Source organism: Chiloscyllium punctatum, chromosome 7, assembly GCF_047496795.1.
Source record: "Chiloscyllium punctatum isolate Juve2018m chromosome 7, sChiPun1.3, whole genome shotgun sequence".
NCBI lineage: Eukaryota > Metazoa > Chordata > Chondrichthyes > Orectolobiformes > Hemiscylliidae > Chiloscyllium > Chiloscyllium punctatum.
The window spans coordinates 110,228,319-110,251,203 of NC_092745.1; the positions used below are offsets into that span (position 1 = coordinate 110,228,319).

The 22,885-nt window shown below is 38.7% G+C and overlaps 1 protein-coding gene across 4 annotated transcripts in view; it reads right to left on the reverse strand.

The window, feature by feature from the left end:
* snx7 (sorting nexin 7) overlaps positions 1-22,885 on the reverse strand; it is a 95,105-nt gene that overhangs the window by 22,817 nt on the left and 49,403 nt on the right. For 3 of the 4 annotated variants that reach the window (XM_072574597.1, XM_072574600.1, XM_072574598.1), the window contains 5 exons: positions 20,425-20,583; positions 12,796-12,994; positions 11,391-11,590; positions 9,743-9,829; positions 9,435-9,539 (listed from right to left, as the gene is read on the reverse strand). In XM_072574597.1, coding sequence (XP_072430698.1) covers positions 9,435-9,539; positions 9,743-9,829; positions 11,391-11,590; positions 12,796-12,994; positions 20,425-20,583 — 750 coding nt within the window. The remainder of the gene's footprint in view (positions 1-9,434; positions 9,540-9,742; positions 9,830-11,390; positions 11,591-12,795; positions 12,995-20,424; positions 20,584-22,885) is intronic. The other variant, XM_072574599.1, reaches the window with a different exon arrangement.

Consider the following 22,885-nt stretch of genomic DNA (forward strand, 5'->3'; position numbering starts at 1 on the left):
ATGTTACACAGAACGAATTTCAGTGGTCAGATCTTGGCAGGAAAACTTTTGCCAGGCAGGTCCAGGAGAAAATCCTCAGAAATCTTACACAAGATTTGTACTTCAATTGGAAAAGTTGCATTGAAATTGAATAAAAAGGAGAAAAATATCAAATCCATTTTCCAGAGGTCTTCCTTATTTTGACCTTCAATTTCAGTCACCAAATAAAAAAAAACTGTTAGACTATTTAGCTTCCCAATCCATTCTAGCATGACTTGGAAATGGTCCACAATAGTGAAATTATATTATTCTACTGTCAGTATGAACTGCATGCCTTTTTGATCAGATGACATCTGAAGTATCAAACCCATATAAAACTGTGGGACCCTAGCACTATGTACTTGAGACAGCAGGAGTAGCAGTAACTAACATCCATTTCATGGTTAGCTCTGATACTGCAATATGAATATATGCTCCATATGTTCAAGTCAGTTTCCTAAGAAAAAGAGCTAAACTAGGGGTTGTTTCATTGCACCTGGTTTTAGAGCTTTACAAATCTCTTCCATGTAAAATGCACGGCACATGAGCAAAACCTGTTTTGCACAAAGCATTTATTAGATAAAGACTACCACATATGTGATTTTGCTACAATGGACAAAAAAAAAAGGATAAGTCAAAAGTATGTAGCACAGAGTATTTAGTACAGCACATTTAGCCCTATGTGTTTTGCAGGCATTGGTATCTTCCCATCTATGATCATAACTTCCTAATTTCAAATGTCAAATAAATCAACTATACTCATTATACATTTCAGTCAACTAGCTCTATGTGAGCAAAGACAAAATGGCAAGTTGTCATGGAAATGGAAATTGGCTTTTTAAATTAAACAGACTGACATTATCAGCAAGCATTTTAAACTGGAATAAAATGGAATAAGAATTAACTGAAAATACTAGAAATATGAATTTTCAAGTATTGATCAGTCAGCAAAGGCAATGAGGATAAACTTGTCATCCACAAAATTCATCTCACTCACCTTTAACACCTGTAATGTGGTCCTGAGTATAAGCACATTCTTTTGTTTTTAATTATTCCCTTTTGAACAAATAACAGTTTCATTGAAGCTGTTACAAAAAATGTAATGGTGAGAAGTTTCTTACAAAATTAGCAAAGAGATGATTTTACTCTTCACTGCTGAATACTAATGATGTGGTAATGCACGACAACATTTACTACCCACATTCAGTTCTGCCCACTGCCATTTGATATGGGTTTTGAATCTGGAACACCAGTTACATGCTAGAAACAGGTAGTGCCTAATGCACAGCAAGTAGGTTCCCAGTATAACATTAAGAATATGATGCTGTTTTGGAAGTATTAACGGATGGTGCATGCACAGCATACATTTATTGGTGCCTGATACTAAAAAAAAAACTGCGAATGATCCAGCTTCTGATTGGCACAACATTTTTTAAAAAAGCTTGCAAATTACCTTTATGGAGTCAGGTGTGGTACACAACTCAGGAATCTCACTGACTGTGTATTTCCTTCATGAAAGAAATAATTTGAAATGTAAATAATTGGCTGTAAAGTGCTTTGTGACATGATGCTGTGAAAGCTCTATATAAATTCCCGTTTTTATATTTTGATAATATCCACCATTTTGACAGCATTTTTCATACCTACAAACTAAACCAAACCATTCAGAAGGACAAGGGCAGCACATGCACAGGAACATCACCCCATGTAAGCTCATCCCCAAAACACTTACCATACTGACTTGGAAATATATCATTATTCCTTCATTGTCACTGGGTCAAAATCCTAAAATTCTCTCCAAGGACATTGGGGCCATCCTACAGCATATGGACTGCAACATTTCCAAAAAGGCAGTGCACTACCAACTTTAAGAACAATTAGCAATGGGCAATAAATGCTGGTCAGCCATCGACATCACGTCCCATAAGTGAATTTTAAAAAACCCTCATGATTCCAATTCAAAACTGCATCATTCTTTTACTGCTACTGCATTAAAATCCCCCAGCCACCATTCTTCTAGCACTTGGGTCTACCAACACAGACGGAAACAATTCAACAAGATGACTCATTAACATCAAGGACAATCAGAAATAGGAGTAAAAGCTGACTTTCCCATGGTACTTGTCCCTACAAATAAAAAATAGGAAACTGCCTCCTCAAGACAGGCCACAAGTTCATTGCATACCATTCAATGGAAGTAATCTCATAAATATGGACCCTGCGCTTCTTAAAGAAAAAGCCCATTTATGTGGATAAGATGACACTGCAGAACTAATCATGCAATATTTGCAATTTTAAAAATTAAAAATACACCATATACGGAGTTAAATATGTCCAGATGCACACGGTGAAAGGCTAGTGTAATAATATGTTGGAACATCAACAAGTGACATAGTCTGCATATTTAACTACAAAGTTCAGTTATTTCAGCCTAAAACAAACCAAATGTCTTTCCAAAGAAAAGGGAAAAATCAGCCTTTCTTTGCCTCCAAGCATCTAATAGAAGTAAATGGCAGAGAAACATCCATTTTTTACAACTTGCATTACGTGTGACAGGAGACTCGTTATTCTTTAATAAAGGAGAATGCGGTCATTAAAAATGCACCCTCCTACCAAGAGTTTGAGAACAATTTTACTGCACACAGGTTTGCATTAATTATGCTGCAACATTATCAGAATAAATTCCTGCACCTGGCAAATTCTGGTAAATATTTGGCATTTTGGCTAGAGTGGCAAAAAACTATTCTTGATTGGCACTACGATAGTGTTCTGGCAAAACTAATAATCAGAAGTTACCCAACATCAATCCACCTTAAATGTATCAAATTATTTAAACATTTATACAGAAACTTTTATAACCACAGGATGCCCTAAGCACCTTGGTGAATGAATTACTTTTGAAGTACGGTCACTATTGTAAAGCAAACTCTCACAAACAGCAGTGCGATAATGACAAGATAATCTATCCAGAGAAAGGTTTTCCCTGTCAGGGTGAAAGGGAAGGCTGGTAGGTATAGGGAATGCTAGATGACTAAAGAAATTGAGGGTTTGGTTAAGAAAAAGAAGGAAGCATATGTCAGGTATAGACAGGATAGATCAAGTGAATCCTTAGAAGAGTATAAAGGAAGTAGGAGTATATTTAAGAGGGAAATCAGGAGGGCAAAAAGGGGACATGAGATGGCTTTGGCAAATAGAATTAAGGAGAATCCAAAGGGTTTTTACAAATATATTAAAGGACAAAAGGGTAACTAGGGAGAGAATAGGGCCTCTCAAAGATCAGCAAAGGCGGCCTTTGTGTGGAGCCACAGAAAATGGGGGAGATATTAAATGAATATTTTGCATCAGTATTTACTGGTGGAAAAGGATATGGAAGATATAGACTGTAGGGAAATAGATGGTGACATCTTGCAAAATGTCCAGATTAGAAGAGGAGGAAGTGCTGGATGTCCTGAAACTGTTAAAAGGTAAATAAATCCCCAGGACCTGATCAGGTGTACCCTAGAACTCTGTGGGAAGCTAGAGAAGTGACTGCTGGGCCTCTTGTTGAGATATTTGTATCATCGATAGTCACAGGTGAGGTGCCAGAAGACTGGAGGTTGGCAAGCGTGGTGCCACTATTTAAGAAGGGCAGTAAAGACAAGCCAGGGAACTATAGACCAACGCGCCTGACCTCAGTGGTGGGCAAGTTATTGGAGGGAATCCTGAGGGACAGGATGTACATGTATTTAGAAAGGCAAGGACTGATTAGGAATAGTCAACATGCCTTTGAGAGGGAAATTATGTCTCACAAACTTGATTGAGTATTTTGAAGAAGTAACCAAAGAAGATTGAGGAGGGCAGAGCAGTAGATGTGATATATAGGGACTTCAGTAAGGCATTCGACAAGGTTCCCCATGGGAGACTGATTAGCAAGGTTAGATCTCATGGAATACAGGGAGAACTAGCCATTTGGATACAGAACTGGCTCAAAGGTAGAAGACAGAGGGTGGTGGTGGAGGGTTGTTTTTCAGACTGGAGGCCTGTGATCAGTGGAGTGCCACAAGGAGCAGTGCTGGGTCTACTTTTTGTCATTTACATAAATGATTTGGATGCGAGTATAAGAGGTAGTTAGTAGGTTTGCAGGTGACACCAAAATTGGAGGTGTAGTGGACAGTGAAGAGGGTTACCTCAGATTACAACAGGATCTGGACCAGATGGGCCAATGGGCTGAGAAGTGGCAGATGGAGTTTAATTAAGATAAATACGAGGTGCCGCATTTTGGGAATGCAAATCTTAGCAGGACTTATATACTTAATGGTAAGGTCCTAGGGAGTGTTGCTGAACAAAGAGACCTTGGAGTGCAGGTTCATAGCTCCTTGAAAGTGGAATCGCAGGTAGATAGGATAGTGAAGGAGGCGTTTGGTATGCTTTCCTTGATTGGTCAGAGTATTGAGTACAGGAGTTGGGAGGTCATGTTGCAGTTGTACAGGACATTGGTTAGGCCACTGTTGGAATATTGCATGCAATTCTGGTCTCCTTATCGGAAAGATGACGTGAAACTTGAAAGGGTTCGGGAAAGATTTACAAGAATGTTGCCAGGGTTGGAGGATTTGAGATATAGGAAGAGGCTGAACAGGCTGTTTTCCCTGGCAGTTGAGGGGTGACCTTATGGAGGTTTACAAAATTATGAGGGGCATGGATAGGTTAAATAGACAAAGTCTTTTCCCTGGGGTCGGGGAGTCCAGAACTAGAGGGCATAGGTTTAGGGTGAGAGGGGAAAAATATAAAAGAGACCTAAGGGGCAACTTTTTCACGCAGAGGATGGTACATTTATGAAATGAGCTGCCAGAGGATGTGGTGGAGGCTGGTACAATTGCAACATTTGAGGGGCATTTGGATGGGTATATGATAAAGGAAGGATTTGGAGGGATACAGGACAGGGTGCTGGCAGGTGGGACTAGATTTGGTGGAGATATCTGGCTGGCATGGACAGGTTGGACCAAAAGGTCTGTTTCCATGCTGTACATCTCTATGACTTAAGTGTAACTGTTCATCAGCACAGCATGGATAACTTTGCTTCTCCAAAATAATGTCATGGGATCATTTACATCCACTGAGGGGACTAAAGGGACTGCGATTTGATACTGCATCCAAATAATGGTACCTCCCTCAATGCAGCACATCTTCTCATTACTGCATTGCAGCGTCAGACTTGATTTTCTCACTCAAGTCCTGAAGTGACAGTTGAATCCAGCGTAGCTCAGTTAGCATTGCTGCCTCAGTGCCAAGGACCTGGGTTTTATTCCACCCTTGGGTGACTGGGTGGCGTTTGCACATTTTTCTTGAATCTGCGTGGATTTCCTCTGGGTACTCCAGTTTCCTCCCGCAGTCCAAAAACGTTCAGGTTAAGTGGATTGGTTATGCTAAATTGTCCATAGTGTATAGGGATGTGCAGGCTAAGTGGATTAGCCGTGGGAAATGCAGGGTTACAGGGAAAGGGTGGATGCTTTTGGAGGATCAGTGTGAACTTGATGGGCCAAATGGCCCGATTCCACTCTGTAGGGATTGCAACTGAAACAAGTGTTCTAACAGAATAACAACCGGCATGTAACAGATGCCAAGAAACTGGGCAAACGAATGTCACACTAGTGTAAATTTAAATTGACCCATCAAGCAAAATTAGAATTAGTTGGCTTATTGCAGGCAGGAGAAATTTAGTTATTCAAACTAAAAGTATTCAATTCTTAGATAGAATTATTTAAGATGAAAGCTGCTGATAAAGTAGAGCTTTGTATTGAAGCAAAAGTACTCAACACTGCTACAAAACATGCATACACACAACTAGATATATTTAGAACTTTAATTGCATAAGTCAAATCTAAACAAGAAAAACAACTGTTGAAGATTCAAGGTGGGGAAAGACAGGGTTGAGAAAGAGAAACACAGAAAAGGAAGTCTCCAATACAAATTAATTTGAAGTAAGAAAGATTCCATCACTTATGCTATGAAAAAGTGAGTTACCCCTGAATTGCCACAATGTTTTCTGTTGTCTTAAGTGAGGATGAGTGGGTAATACTGTAATTTAATGCATTTCAATGCTGAGTCCATTGGCAAGGACTGTTGCAGGGTATTGGTTAGAGCAGAGTGTCTGTGACCAATAGATTACATATTACATGTTTAACATAAGGTGCATTTTGGAAGTTTGCTGTCCGATTTACTCCATAATGATAGTGATCAGCCTCACCGTTATTACTAACCACTACTAACATACAAAAGCAGTTGACCAAGGTGTCATGTGTGGTACATCACTTTGAAGACCGTGTACTAATAAGCAATCCAGGATGGTAAAACACCAGCATGCTTGGCTAATACGTAACGTTAAGCTTTCATTGCCCTATGTCCTCTTGTCTTCTGAAATTTAAAAAGTCAGAGCTCTTCAAAAATAGACCAACTATCCTTTCTGTATCCAAAGCCATGAGAAAATGTTTATGGAAAACATGCTGTCTACTTTTCATTTATGCAATTGTTTCTATATTGGTATTTATTTACTTAAAACGTGAATTTTCTTGCTTTCTTATTAAATATTTATTATTGCAACTTGTTTACCTTACCACACTCTTAATACTATTAATAAACATTGTACTTCATATACCTTACAAAAGATTCAATGATGAGCTGACCAGGAACTGACATCCAACACCACCCTTTCCTCTGAAAGGGATATGTAACATGTTTACTTTAATTACAAGTAAAATACTGATGGCAATGAATTATGATTTCCCTCTGAAAAGACCACCCCTTAAAAAAATACAAATATATAGATTAGCATTTCTGTGGAAGCCAAATTAGCAAAGTATGGTGCATAAAGAGGCATTGCAGACCCTTCACTCTGACAATGTCTGTCACTCTGTTTTGGTTGGATTTGGTTATCTGCTCAATAATGGAGTAACAAGGGGCTATGCCATTTATAGGAAGAAAACCTCATTCAGATTTAATTAAAATTTAGATCATGTAACCTGATTAAAATAGCATTTCTTACTACAATTATGCCTGGTACAAGCACATTATAAATATTTTAGCCACTATTTTGTTGTTAAGATACTATATATTTTCAGACATAGCAATCTACTTTTCTCTCTCAGAAGTTGCAATTTAAACTGACAGAAAAGTATCTAAACATCTGACTGTGAATAGTGCTGTCATTCAATGGCTACAACTATAAGACTGTTGACTCGCTGACGTATATTTAGCTGAAAAAAATAGTAAGTACCTACAGTCCCAGAGATCCACAATGGTGCTCTCTCACAACAGAGCGCGCGCAAGAGAGATGACGGATGTCAACCCGAGGGTCGCCATACCTCAGGTGAGGGGAGAGGTTGAAAGGGAGGGATCTTCATGGTAAGTTTAACTGGTTCGGGAATTGAATCCTGTATGGGATTGATTGAATGGCGTCACAGTATCACAAACCAGTCATCAAGCCAACTGAAATAACTGACATTGGAAAATACAGATGCAATGGCTTGCCAGATTTACAGTGTATCACCAATCTCACTATTGCAGGGAAATACTGAAACACTCCCCCAATACAATTAATTTATTTTTGTTCAAAACAAACCTTGGCTGAGATTGCGTGGACTGAGTCATTACTCCAATTATTGATTTTTGTGAAATTGTACAATTCTCTTGAAGTTAATTCTGAATTTTGTTTTTATTACCTTGATGGGATGTAGGTGTTGCTGGCAAAGCCAGAATTTATTATCCAACCCTAAATGCTGAAATGGCAGTGAGCCATTTCCTTGAACATAACAGAGTGGCTTTCTGGGCTATTTCAGAACTAAGTCAATTGCTATGAGGCTAGATATACAGGCTGAATCAGTTAAAGACTGAAGATTTTCTTCTCGAGGACATAAACAAATTATATATTTTTTCTTTAATAAGAATCCAGTAGTCAGGGTCACCATGAAGGAGAATATATACTTAACACTATTAATTTTAATTAATGTTTGAATTTATTTAATTGCTGTCATCAGATGTGAATTCATGCTCCAGATCATTAATCCAGGCCTCTGGATTATCATTTCAATAGCATTATACCATCCTACTGTATTCTGATCCCATAAGAATTAGAAATGTTTGCAATACATAAAAGGTTCTTTCCAGCACTTGGATTCATAACTGGTATTGTGCATACATAGAAAAGCCGATTCAAAACCGACTGTTAAAATCCAAACTGTATCCAAACACCACTTTTTTTGTTGCAAAGTCATGACTACTGTCAATGTAATAACCATTCAAGTTTTCTTCATATATTAGTATTTTTTGCAGGGTATGCAAATAGCACCCAGTGCTTGCATCAATATTGGAAAGTTGAATTGTTCTCCATAACTAGTGACATTGAGAAAAATCACCAATTTTTCTTTACATTTTCCTCACCGAATAAACTATTACACACAACAAGCGCCAAGAAAATCATGAAATCCAGTTTCAAACATTTTGCAATACAGTAACATTATAAATTGGAGCTGTGAAATTTACAATGGAAAAACTGGACTCCTGGATGAAGGGCTTTTGCCTGAAACGTCGACTCTCCTGCTCCTCGGATGCTGTCTGATCTGTTGAGCTTTTCTAGGACCACAGTCTCTACTCTTGATCTCTAGCATCTGCATTCCTCACTGTCGTCCACTGGAAAAACTATATGACTCAGCTTGTAGTGTTACTGAATATATGAAGTAATTAATTTTAAAAAGTTAGCTGAAAAATATTTTAACAAAATGACAAATATTTGAGAAAGGATAACTGGATACTGAAGTTTGCAACTTGATGGATGAGAGATGAATTTTACAAGTTGGAAATAAGAATTTCAAACCTTTTTAATAAATTTAACTTGTTCACAAAGTGATTGCTTACATACACACTCAATTACTATACTTTTTTTTTAAAAAAAAGAACCTTATCCACTAAGATTTATGCTTTTGCATTCTACTAGCAGGTTAGATTAGTAATTTAAGCTACTTGAAAAATTTTGGATTAAATGGGGCAAGTGAAATATTGTACTGTTTCACTCATTTCCTGATGGTGGGGAAAGAGCTCAACAGAGTCAATTTATAGGGCTATGTTCAAAAAACCTAATTCAAAGGCTATATTCAATACCATAGCAGTGAAATGACATTGTGATGTATCAAAGGCTCACCCCAACCACATGCTGACATGGTACCAGGCTCCTTACACATGCTAACAAGAGGACTAACAAAGGCCTCTTCCCCCCACCCCTACCGCTGCCAAAATTAATCAAAATTCATGTGCAAATGCCCTGGCAATACTCTTTTGCTTTAAATAAAGTTGGAGTTATGGAAGAAAACAATTACTGAATGAAACAATGTTGTCTCCTCAAGATAAAGTAAAAATAATTCTGATTGACGCAATACTTATTACTATACCTCCTCAATTTCACGATCAATCTTCTGCTGTTTCTGTAGCTTCATTTCCTCTGCATTTTTGCCCAAGAATGCACCAATTGTAAAACTTAGGTCAGAGTGCTCCAGCTGATAATAGAAGTGATAGATTTTAATCAAAAGAACATGTCGTGGGATACGGGTTATAAAATGTTTGCACAAATTTGGTTTTATCAATTACATATTAAATATGTGGAGTATTTGTTCCACAATCAAATATATAATTTGTTATCTTAAATTCAATTATTCAATTTCCTGATTAAGAAAACAATAAATAAAAATAAAATGCTTACCATTTCTCGATCAGCTTTTTTATTAGTTAAAGCATCGACCTGCGATTCATAATCTGCCTGAATTAAGTCTCTTCTTTTCAGCACTGACTAAGGAAAGAAGTGTTAAACATTACCTTACAACTATGCGTAATGTATTACAACTACAGCTAAATTCTTGACTAACTTCAGTAACATATGGAGTACACATTTCCAATGTTGTTTCCTTCTACTTGCTAACACTGAGTTGCATTAAAAATCTAAACAATACAGTAATTGCCAACAAATCTAGTACCTTAATTACTTTTGGAGTCAAAGCTGAAATGTCTTTGACATTTTTTTAAATGTCACTTATGTACCCTGCATTACAGTCTGTTCCATCAATTAAATAACGTCAAGATTACATATAAATGGGCATTTCAAATGTCCAATGATTAATTTTGATAGACAAACATAGTTATGAGACACAATGCAAAAAATGATAATTTTTAGGAAGTGTGCTGCATTATATTGTGCACAGAATAAAAAGCACAATAGCAAATGTATTTGAAGAAAATGTTTATAAAAACTGAAATAAACCCTGAGTTTAAGTTTGCGCCTCTTTGTCTTACAGGAGGGAGCTTTGATATATAGCAAAAAGATAGAAACTCAGAACCAAAAAGAACTGTATAGAATAGAACCTCAAATATAGCACGTTAGTACCACAGTTAAACCTTAAAAAGTAATAAATACTTGATTGTGGCCTTGAGGTTAGTCTCTGACCAATCCATTCAACCACTCAAACAGAAATAACACATTACAATTATTGCCATTATTATAAATGCATTATTGAGAAAATTGTAGTTATTTAGTTAAAATGCTTGCCAAACTTTTTTTAAATTTCCAAAATTTCAATGAAAAGTTAGTCTTTTACATTTACTACAAAGTCAAATGATAAATATTCAAATTACTGATTACTCAAGGACATCACAATATGATGACTTTTGTTCATATAAAACAATGAAGAAATTTAGCTTTCTTTTTAAAAGCTATAAAATACATATGTTAGTATGGGACTCTTCTGTCAAACCTTGCAAAATATTTCTTCCACAATGCTTCTGCAATAGGTGCAAATCATTTCTGGCTCATCCCATTTAAATAAACCAACAAGTGATTTGCCGGAAGTCATTCAGCCACTAACCTATCCTGGGTGTACCATCAAAGGCCATAGCTATTGAAGGCAGCTGTTATCCTCTTGAGGAACCTAGGGATGGATAATAACTGCAGCCTTGTCAGCATTTCCCTTCCTCCAAGAATTAAAATAAATCTGATGTGACACAACATCAAAACATTCCAGTACACCCTTGATTAGATTTTTTGTTTGCAAATAACTGAGAAGTTAGCAAATGATACTTAAGTCCATTTCATTTTTGCAAAGCTAATATCACCAATCTCTTCACAACCGTTTAAACAACTGAATTCATTATTTTTTACTATCTAAGTGTAGAATGTGGAAGTAAATTATGAATACAAACTGTAATTCTTTTTTCTTTTTAACAAAATAACAGTCTAATATTAAACATCACACTTCACCTACAAAGTACAAGCAAATCCACTTAAAATAAGCCTATGATTTGACCAAACTTGCCCTAATCATTTTACGACCTTGGGATTTAAATTAAAAAATACCTACCTTTAGAGTTTCTGCACATAGAACATATTCATGCAAAGCAGGAAGCAAATCCTCCGAGAGGCCTATTGTAAGTCCTTCAATAGCCTTGCAGCAGTTTTCAATAGAACTAGCTACTCCTTTCAAAGGTTCAGCCAAATCCTGTTCAGATTCTGACCATACAGTATAAATGGGACCGTATTCCTTCATCTCAGTCAAGTGCTCTTTATAAGCAAAAAAAAAAATATAGTTGATCCTTTCCTTCTCATCAACCTCAAAAACATCACAATCAAAGAATCACAATCAAGAACTGAAATGCACTTATCCAAAACAGGCTACCTATTTGGACAGATTTCAAGGCAACTCTTATTTTAAGAACTGTAAACTTAAAAATGGGGAACAATATTGTGATAGCTGTGGAAGATGCTGCTGCAGTTTTACAAATAAAATTACCAGAACATTGTTTATGCTGTATCTACGTACGTGTGATTTTTTTTTGGGGGGGGGGGGGGGGGGAGAAAGTGAGAACCAGAGGGAGAAAGGGGAGGGGGGGGGGGGGGTGGAGAGAGAAGAAAGAGAGAGAGAGAAAAGAAAGAGAGAGAGAGAAAAGAAAGAGAGAGAGAGGAAAGAAAAAGAGAGAGAAAAAGAAAAAGAGAGAGAAAAAGAGAAAGAGAGAGAGAGAGAGAGATGGGGTGAGAAGAGGGAGTTTGGGGGTGAGTGTGTGCACACGCTGTTCAGGGCAATTTTCCCCAGTGAAAAGCGTTTGATTGGGTTTCAACCAGGAACAGGATGACACACTGTAACCTCTTGAATCCAGAAGGCTTGGGACTAAGACAGTCCGGCATTCAGAACGTCAGATAAATGTTAGAATGCCTAACCACAACAGAATGAATCTGATATAAATGGGTACCAGAGACATAAATGCGACAAAACATTTTAAAGTAGTAATAAAATTTTATGTACTGCTTTCTAAGGACTGCACGCTAAAATTAGAAGACATATTTACCAGCAAGGTGCCAGGCAGGCCTGGAATACTTGTGCACTAACTTGATCAATCCAGAGGTCAACAATGTTATCCAGTGGTCAACAATGTAATCCAGTAACTACCTCAGTGCTGGAAAAACCAGAAATCTATGTACCTGACCAGGAAAAGCATGCATTGACTATAAACTTTGCTACATTTCTTTTCCTGTCTGCCTATGAGACAGTCTTCTCATCCAAAGGTTAACTGCAGGCAGTAGCTACACCACAAAGGTGATAAGACACACTGATTGGTATATGTGAAGGGGAGGGGGGAGTGATCCAAAGTAGAGCTGATTTGTATGCCTTTGCAAATACACATCTGTCTGCATACCCCTGGGTATGAATGGGGGATACAGACTGATTTCTACAACTCATGACCAGCTGCAGTAGAAAATGGAGTACCAACCTTTCAGTTCCTTTAAAATTCTTTGGCTTATTTTATCCAAAGTTCCCATTTTCTGACGGAAAACATCCACATAGTCACTCTTTGCTGTGAATTCATCAGGTCGATTCTTAATACTTCTGACCGTGTTAGCAACAGCCTTGACTGTTTCTCCCATTTTACTGATGAATCCTGGACCAAGTTTCTTGTGAGATGCTAAATCCTAAATTAAAGCAAGCAAAAGTGAATAACCCAGAAGGGAAAATAATGATATGTGACATATGAAAAATTCAAGAAGGAATGGATGAGATAAAGACATATGAATAGCAGACACTCTTTCGCCATTTTAAACCATTTAATTAGATTATGGTCAGTCTGTATTTTCACCTGGCTACCTTACGTCCAAATTACTTTTACTGAACAAAAACCAACCAATTTTCAAATTACCTAACTGCAACAGATTTTTTGGAAGAATCCTGTACGAAGAAATGATTCCTGTCAGTACCAATATATGGCCTCCTTCTAACGTTAGAGCTATGCCTTTTCCTGGATTACCACACCAATGGACATATAGAACATAGAACATAGAAGAATACAGCGCAGTACAGGCCCTTCGGCCCTCGATGTTGCGCCGATCAAAGCCCACCTAACCTACACTAACCCACTATCCTCCATATACCTATCCAATGCCCGCTTAAATACCCATAAAGAGGGAGAGTCCACCACTGCTACTGGCAGGGCATTCCATGAACTTACGACTCGCTGAGTGAAGAACCTACCCCTAACATCAGTCCTATATCTACCCCCCCTTAATTTAAAGCTATGGCCCCTTGTAATAGCTGACTCCATACGTGGAAAAAGGTTCTCACTGTCAACCCTATCAAACCCCCTAATCATCTTGTACACCTCTATCAAGTCACCCCTAAACCTTCTTTTCTCCAAAGAAAACAACCCCAAGTGCCTCAGCCTTTCCTCATAGGATCTTCCTACCATACCAGGCAACATCCTGGTAAACTTCCTCTGCACCCGTTCCAGTGCCTCCACATCCTTCCTATAGTATGGCGACCAAAACTGCACACAATATTCCAGATGCGGCCGCACCAGAGTCTTATACAACTGCAGCATGACCTCAGGACTCCGGAACTCAATTCCTCTACCAATAAAAGCCAGTACGCCATATGCCTTCTTCACTGCACTATTTACCTGGGTGGCAACTTTCAGAGATCTGTGTACATGGACACCAAGATCCCTCTGCTCTTCCACACTACCAAGTAGTCTACCATTAGCCCAGTAATCCATCTTTTTATTACTCTTACCAAAGTGAATCACTTCACACTTAGCTACATTGAACTCCATTTGCCACCTTTCTGCCCAGCTCTGCAGCTTCTCTATATCCCGCTGTAACCTGCCATATCCTTCCTCACTGTCTACAACTCCTCCGACTTTCGTATCATCCGCAAACTTGCTCACCCAACCTTCTAACCCTTCCTCCAGGTCATTTATAAAAATGACAAACAGCAATGGTCCCAAAACAGATCCTTGCGGAACACCGCTAGTGACGGCACTCCAAGATGAACCTTTGCCATCAACTACTACCCTCTGTCTTCTTCCAGAGAGCCAATTCCTAATCCAAACCTCCAACTCACCCTCAATGCCATATCTCTGTATTTTCTGCAGTAGCCTACCATGGGGGACCTTATCAAACGCCTTACTAAAATCCATATATACCACATCTACCGCTTTCCCCTCATCTACCTCCTTAGTCACCTTCTCAAAGAATTCAATAAGGTTTGTGAGGCACGACCTGCCCTTCACAAAACCATGCTGACTATCCTTGATCACATCATTCTTATCCATATGATCAACAGTTACAAAAAATTGTTAATTATATTAGATCACAGCTGACAATAAAAAAAAAAATCACAGGACCTAAATCCCCCTAAAGTACTTTCAGAATACCAAAACACACTGACACTCTTGACTTTAGTACTGGGGCCACAGCGTGCCAATTAAATTTTTAGATGGAGGCACGCTTGGTGATAGATTTTAGGAAAAAGTCTATAGAAGAGGTTATATGCATTAAGTGATAAAGTTTTGATAGGAGTAGAGGATCAAAGACCTTGGACTCAAGATAAATTATTGCAAGTGGAAAAATATTGATAAAACTATAGGGGAAAAAAAAGGAAATGTTGTTTTACAGACTGCCAATTAGACTGCAGTTTTGGGCATGTCACTTTAGGAAAGGTATTTTAAGTCAAAGAGCATACAGAAGATGCTTCAAGAAGGTGGTGCTGGCAAAGTAGGCAGCATTCGGCCTCCTGGGCCCATTTGCTCCAGATAGGACGCTTTTCTTCATTTCCGTTTCTTCTTCATCTTTCTGTTAGCAGCGGCAGAGAAGGTGACATCGCGAAGGTCAACAGTCAGAGGGAGGACTCCAGGTATCAGCAAGGCAGCGGTAGTGTGGTATGCCCCAAGTAGGGACTCCAAGAATTGGTGAGGCAGCAGTGGCAACGCAGCCAGAAACTCCTGATTGCGGTCGGCCCAGAGTGGGGACTCCTGGTTATCAGTGAGGTGACGACAGCATAGTGGAACCGGAGCTTCCTGATGCAGGGAGAGTGTGGGTCCAGTAAGGGAACTGGCAGTGGCCTGCTAAGGTGGGCCCAGATGGTGCCTGAAGAGGGGGGACTCTGACTTTGGTGGGTCCAGCACAGGCAGGTAGGGGTGGCGGCGCAGGTGTCATTGATCAACTGGTTCGGGGTTCAGGGCTCATGGCGAAGGTGTTGGAACAAAAATGGACTCCATTTCAGCTCCTCCTTTTTATTCTTAAATTACTCAAAATGGTACGGGATTGTGGTAGCAGTTGAAGTTTCCACTGTGGAGTACAAGTGACAATAAACCATTCAGAAGAAATAACTAAACTCAGATGTTGTCCAAGTGTCTGAGGAGAGGCTATCAAAACTGGGCTACTTTCTTTAGAACAAAGATAGTTGTACTGTTATCTGGTACAGGTGTTCAAAATTTATATTATGGTCCAGGAAAATCTATTTTATTGGTAATTAGCTCAGTATCTAGGAGGTATAAAATGAAAATCATCAAAGGATTGACAGGAAAGTTCAATGGAGTATACAGAATGTTCCAGAAATAGGCAGAATTCTTAACTATGTTAATCAGAGAGAATTGAATAAATATTCAAAAAGAAAAACTTAAAGCTTATGGAGCAAGATCTGAGAGACTGTATATTTAGCCCAGTCTTTTAGAGCAAAACAGCCTCTTTCTGAACTGTAAAATCCTATTATTCATATAAACTTGTAATGCTAAGGCAACAGTCTCTGAATCATGGAATTTCAGAACAAAGTAAGCTACTGCATAGCTTTTATTAACATTCTTATGAAGTACATCAAACTAGATCATACCATCCCAATGCTTTTATTAACGCATGTCCCATAAAATTGCCTTTTGGTTTCCCGGGAGCAGTTTGATGCATCTTGGCATGATTGCAGAAACATTTCTTAAAAATAAACTTGTAGTAGGATTTAGTCAATTACTTTCTGGACTAAATGGTGATAATAGTTTAGGAACATCCAAGATGATGGTCACAACCACAGAGTGGAATTGCTATGGTTCCTATTTACCAGAAATCATCACCTCTGACAATGTATACTTCATGGATTTTCAATCTGTACACCACTATAAACAAGGCAAGAGTAGCATGTATGTATAGTGACCTGCAAATAGGCCAAGGAGAAAATATAGGGGGAGGTGCACATCTTTCACTGGACATGCCATAACAAGTAAAATTTTCAGAATAGAACTACATTGGTTGTCTTGTAGATATCACCATATTCTTCTATTGCTTTCAGTATCACCATTTGGTTGAGAGAATGAACAATGTGCAATAAAGGTTTGGATTAGAGGTCTTCTATCCGTATGATTTGAACATGATACTTGGAGTCACGATTTACATGCCTTTTCCAAGAGTGCTAGGATTGGTTGTCATTAAGGTCTCACTTTTCAACCTTGCCCCTCCCCTAAAAGCATTATGACCCTCAAATTAAATTTACCACCAGTCTTATCTAATGATAGTCCCAGAAGACGAAGGCTGCGCTATGCCTACTTGACGTGGGATCTACACTGCACATTTTCAATGCACTTTTGCTAAACTCAATGAGTTCAGGGTGCAAATCAGAGTTTAATTTTTAGTAGAGGATGAGAAATGTCAGACGCAAGTACATTATGAGCACTTCATTTCCAGAATCTGAGCTAGTTGAGGTAGGTGTGAAAAAGATCTGTAATCTCATCAAAAAAATTGAAATTTATTGGTGCACAATAAGTATTTGACTACATGTTCATATGCCTTTCATTAAGCATTCAACATAGATTTCTCTGTCCTATGTTTTCAAAACAAGTTCCAGAAAACTGCATTACACTTAGATTTAATAATCGTGGATCATTTAACATGAATTAAACAAAAACATGTATTTTCACCTTTAAGTAGCTTGTGAATCAATTTTAAATTCCTAAATATCTGAAGCTCTTTATTAGTGCTTTGCATTTCAAAAACCATCATCCCTCACTCGAATTTTACATACTGTTCCTCACACAGCTGAAGTTTCATGTGTTACTTGGAATGGAAGATGGTTGTGGTTGTTGGAAGCTAATCATCTCATCTACAGGACGGTACTACAAAAGTTTCATACAGTAGTTAGTCCTAGCCTCATTCATAAGGCGATGTTGGGTCAGGGTCTGGGGCATGCCAGCGAGGTCAGTAGTTAAGTCATTTTAATAGTCTGACTCCTGAGTAACTATGCATTTAATAGTCAACTTTAATCGACTAAATAATTTTACTTAATTTCATCAAAATCAGCTTGAGTCTTTGATTCAATGAAGATTTTTGTAGGTTTCCAGGCGTAGTGAAACTACCCAGCATAAAATGAAGGGTTTGCCTGGGAATCTGAAGAGTGTTACAATGAGTATTCTGAGGGATCCTGATCTACACCCACATAACAATGTTATGTCCAGAGGAAAACCTACCCCAATGATATCATGAAATCCAAATAGATTAATTATTCTGAGAAACAACTACCCTTGAGAAATATCAACTCAAATATTGCTTATAATGAAAACACAAGATATATATATATTTTATTAGGCAATGTTTTAAAGCACATAGAGATGTACAGCATGGAAACAGACCCTTCGGTCCATGCTGACCAGATATCCTAACCCAATCTAGTCCCATCTGCCAGCACCTGGTCCATATTCCTCCAAACCCTTCCTAGTCATATACCCATCCAAATGCCCTGCAAATATTGCAATTGTCCCAGCCTCCACCACATCCTCTGGCAGCTCATTCCATATACGTACCACCCTCTGCATGAAAAAGGTTGCCCCTTCGATCTCTTTTATATCTTTCCCCTCTCACCCTAAACCTATGCCCTCTACTTCTGGACTCCCTGACCCCAGGAAAATGACTTTGCCTATTTATCCTATCCGTGTCCCTCATAATTTTGTAAACATCTATAAGGTCATCCCTCAGCATCCGAAGCTCCAAGGAAAACAGCCCCAGCCTGTTCAGCCTCTCTCTATAGCTCAAATCCTCCAACCCTGGCAACATCCTTGCAAATCTTTTCTGAACCCTTTCAAGTTTCACAGCATCTTTCCGATAGGAAGGAGACTAGAATTGCACGCAATATTCCAACAGTGGCCTAACCAACGTCCTGTACAGCCGCAACATGACTTCCCAACTCCTGTACTCAATACTCTGAGCAATAAAGGAAAGCATACCAAACGCCTTCTTCACTATCCTATCCACCTGCGACTCCACTTTCAAGGAGCTATGAACCTGCACTCCAAGGTCTCTTTTTTCAGCAACACTCTCTAGGACCTTACCATTAAGTGTATAAGTCCTGATAAGATTTGCTTTCCCAAAAATGCGGCACCACACATTTATCTGAATTAAACTCCACCTGCCACTTCTCAGCCCATTGGCACATCTGGTCCAGATCCTGTTGTAATTTGAGGTAACCCTCTTTGCTGTCCACTACACTTCCAATTTTGGTGTCATCTGCAAACTTACTAACTGTACCTCTTATGCTCGCATCCAAATCATTTACGCAAATGACAAAAAGTAGAGGACCCAGCACTGATCCTTGTGGCACTCCACTGGTCACAGGCCTCCCTGCACAATTCTGTACTTTTAAAAATCTGTTCACTTGTGGGGCATGGGCACTGACTGGGCCAGCATTTAATGTCCATTCCTAGTTGCCATTAGGTGGTTGCCTTCTTGAACCGCTGTGGTCCACGTGCTGAAGGTACACCTTCAATGCCATTTCGGAGTGAATTCTGGAATTTTGACCCAGTGATAGTGAAAGAACAGTGAAGCATTTCCAAAAGTGGTTTAGAGGGTACTTGCAGGTGGTGGTGTTCCCATGTATCTGCTGCCCTTGCTCCATTAGATGGAAGTGTGCTGGTTTTCTAGGCACAATCCCACCAATACATTAAAACAGCAGCTAATGATTTTAGAAGACTCTATATAGACAAGAAGGAAAATTAATGTCATTTACAAAATACCTTGCAAGAACTGTAACAAACACTACATTGGACAAGCAGGCAGAAAACTAGGTAACAGGATACATGAACTAGCCACAAAAAGACATGACCCACTCCCACTAGTATCCTTGCATAGAGATTAGGAAGGACACCATTTTGACTGGAACAAGACATCCATTCTAGGACAAGCCAAACAAGACACAAGAATTCCCAGAAGCATGGCTTTCCAACTGAAACCCCATCAACAAACACTGACTTGGACCCCATTTACCACCCACTGAGAAAAAACAGGAAATGACATCACCACAGGAAATCTAAATACAAATATAAAGCAGGTCACTTACACCAGTGCTTCACTGGAGGCTCACTGATGATATTATCTATTATGGTGACAAAACGACTGAAAACGAATGTTCCAGCTCAGTGAGCAAACTTACATCCAGAACCTCAACCTGAGCTACAAATCCTTTCAAAACTCACGGAGTGCATGTTTGTGGTTCTGGTGTTTACCAAGCAGGCTGTTGTATCCTGAATGGTATCAAGTCCAAACTGTTGTTAGGGGTGTACTCATCCGGGCAACTGGGGAGTACTCCACGACACTCCTGACTTGTTCCTTGTAGATGGCAGACAGATTCTGGAGAGTCAAGAGTTACTCACTGAGGTGTTCCTAGTCTCTGACCTACTGTTGTAGTCACTGTATTTATATGGCAAGTCCAGCTGAGTTTCTTGTCAATGGTAACCCCCAGGATGTTAACAATTGTGGGTTCAGTGATAGTAAAACCATTAAATACCATGGGGCAATGGTTAGTTTGTCTCTTATTGGAGATGTTCATTGCCTGACATTTGTATAGCATGAATCTTACATGTCACTTTTCAGCACAAACTTGGACATTGTCCAGATCTTGCTGCACACAGACTGCTTCACCATCTGAAAGGTTGCAGATGATGCTGAACACTGTGCAATCATCAGTGAACATCCCCACTTCTGACTTTATGGTGGACAGAAGGCAGTTGATGGAGCAGCTGAAAATGACTGGACCTAGGATACTAACCTAAGGAACTTTTGCAAATTAATTGATAGAGAGGAATAGAGTTAACCCATACCTGTACTGTTAGAAATATTTTGAAATTTTCATTAAAAGACAGAGTGGGGTGGTCAGCAATTCTGTTTAAAAATTTATGTAGTGCCTTCTGTCGCGTTGCTACGAAATCTTCATTGAAGCGTTCCACCATACCTCTCATTACAAATTTCTCTGGCAATGGCTAAGCAAAAAGAGAAAGTATAAAATATTTTTATATTCACATAATTATGGAATACTCATCCACAGTGAATTATCGCACCACTGCAGTTTTATTTTGACAATTTATTTCAAAATAAGACTGCTAAAATAAATGAGAAAATGTATCTTAGAGTTTCTATATAAAATCAACTCCAAAATGCATCTGAACTCCAAATGCATTGAATTTATGGGAATGACTGGCATTTTTAGCTAAAACAGCATGACTGCACAAAAGAATTCCTGTAATACCATTCAAAAATAGCAAGGGATAGGTTTAATTAATTTGTTCAAGCTTGTATTTTCTGTGGTTTGAAATCTAATCAATACCAAAGGCACATTGACAATTATTGACATGGCTCACTTGAATGATAACTACTTTGATGCACAAATCATATTCAAGACAACATTGTGCCTTTGAGAGGTTGAAGATGGGGAACGCAAATTATGGAGAAAACTCAAAAAATAACAAAATTATTAGAAAGTGGACTTGTTATATTGGCAAGTTTGTTCTTATAGCAATCATGCCCATGAAATAAACAAAATATTCCAAGAACAATCAAACAGTTATTTTGTTTGCTTGCAAGCACCAAAACTGCAAAGATACATTTATCTTAGTTGAAAAATAAGGTCTGTGATGTTACGCTATCATTAGATTTTCTCTGTAGTTTCAAACACAGTAAGAACAAAAACGCACATGAACTGCACACAAGTAGTAAATAGACCCTAGCATAAATAAAACTCATGTTCCACACAAACATGCTAGGCACACTTCATAAACAAACCTGCTGAGAACATCCATTGATGACAACTGGGCTATTAAACTGGCAATAAGTGATTGCTTTCCACTTCAGATTCCTGCTTGCATTCAAGTATCACAAAGGTTTCAATGTCATGAAAATGGAAATAAAAAAAACATGCAAAAATACATCTTGGACAGCAAAAATTTTATTAAAGGCCTGTAAAAGAAGGATGTATACAGGCTCTGTTCTTTAAAAATCTATGTTCAGTAGTTGCTATACATTGGAAGTATAAAGTTTTACAACTACACACCCTAAAAACTCAATGGATAACTGGAGTTGGAGGTTCAGTTGTTGATTTGTTCTGCATGAGGTGATTTGAATCATTCAGTGCTCACTCACACTGTAGAAACAACAGTGGTAATTTCATTAGGACATTAAAAACCCACTCAAAATCTTGTGCAGCCAGGTTAAACAAATATTCTGGAGTTTTGTTCGATCTAGGGAATGCAGCCTAGAAACAACAGCAGAAGAAAAATAAAATCATAGAACCTTTCCCATGAGATTACGGAAACTTTCTCGATTTAACAAGCCAACACAACTGATGTATGGAACAAATCAAGCTGATCAGCCACGTGAACACGGTTGTGGCTCTGGTGACCAACTTCAAGCTCTCCAAAGCACAACAGTCAGTTAAGGGTTTGAGGGCTAATCTCTGCTCATGCTCCTCAACCATTTTATCAACTATTTCTAACACTTTTTCCATCAATGATTTTACTTCACTGTTATTCTATTTGCGTGTTTTCTACTCGTTTAAACATAACCAACCACCTCTGTTACACTTTTCTTGTTAATCTTTTGTTCATTTGTATTTCCTGATGTTGAGTGTTTTGGTTGTACTCCACCTTATGATCTTCAGAACAAGGTGATTAAGATTAGCTGGACCAATTGTGAAATTAAAAACAGTAGCACAACACAAGACAAGACAATGGGAGCAGATACAAGGAAACACCATCTTCTGCAATTTCCTCTTCAAGCTATTCACCATCCTAATGTGGAACTATATTGCTGTTCCTTCACCATTTCTTGATGTAGATTCCAGAACTCCTTCCCTACAAAACATTGGTGTGGGTGTAACCACAAAGACTGCAGTGTTACAAGGAGGCAGCTCACCACTACGTTACAAGGATGTTGCCAAGGTTGGAGGATTTGAGTTAAAGGGAGAGGTTGAATACGCAAGGACTGTTTTCCCTGGAGCATCAGAGGCTGAGGAGTGACCTTACAGAGGTTTATAAAACCTGAGGGGCTTGGATAGGATAAATAGACAAAGTCCCTGGGGTTGGGGAGTCCAGAAATAGAGGGCACAGATTTAGGGTGAGGGGGGAAAGATCTAAAAGAGACCCATGGGGCAACTTTTCCATGTAGAGAGTGGCACATGTTTGGAATGAGTTGCCAGAGGATGTGGTACAATTGCAACATTTAAAAGGCATCTGGATCGGTATATGAATAAGGAGGGTTTGGAGGGATATGGGCCAGTTGCTGGCAGGT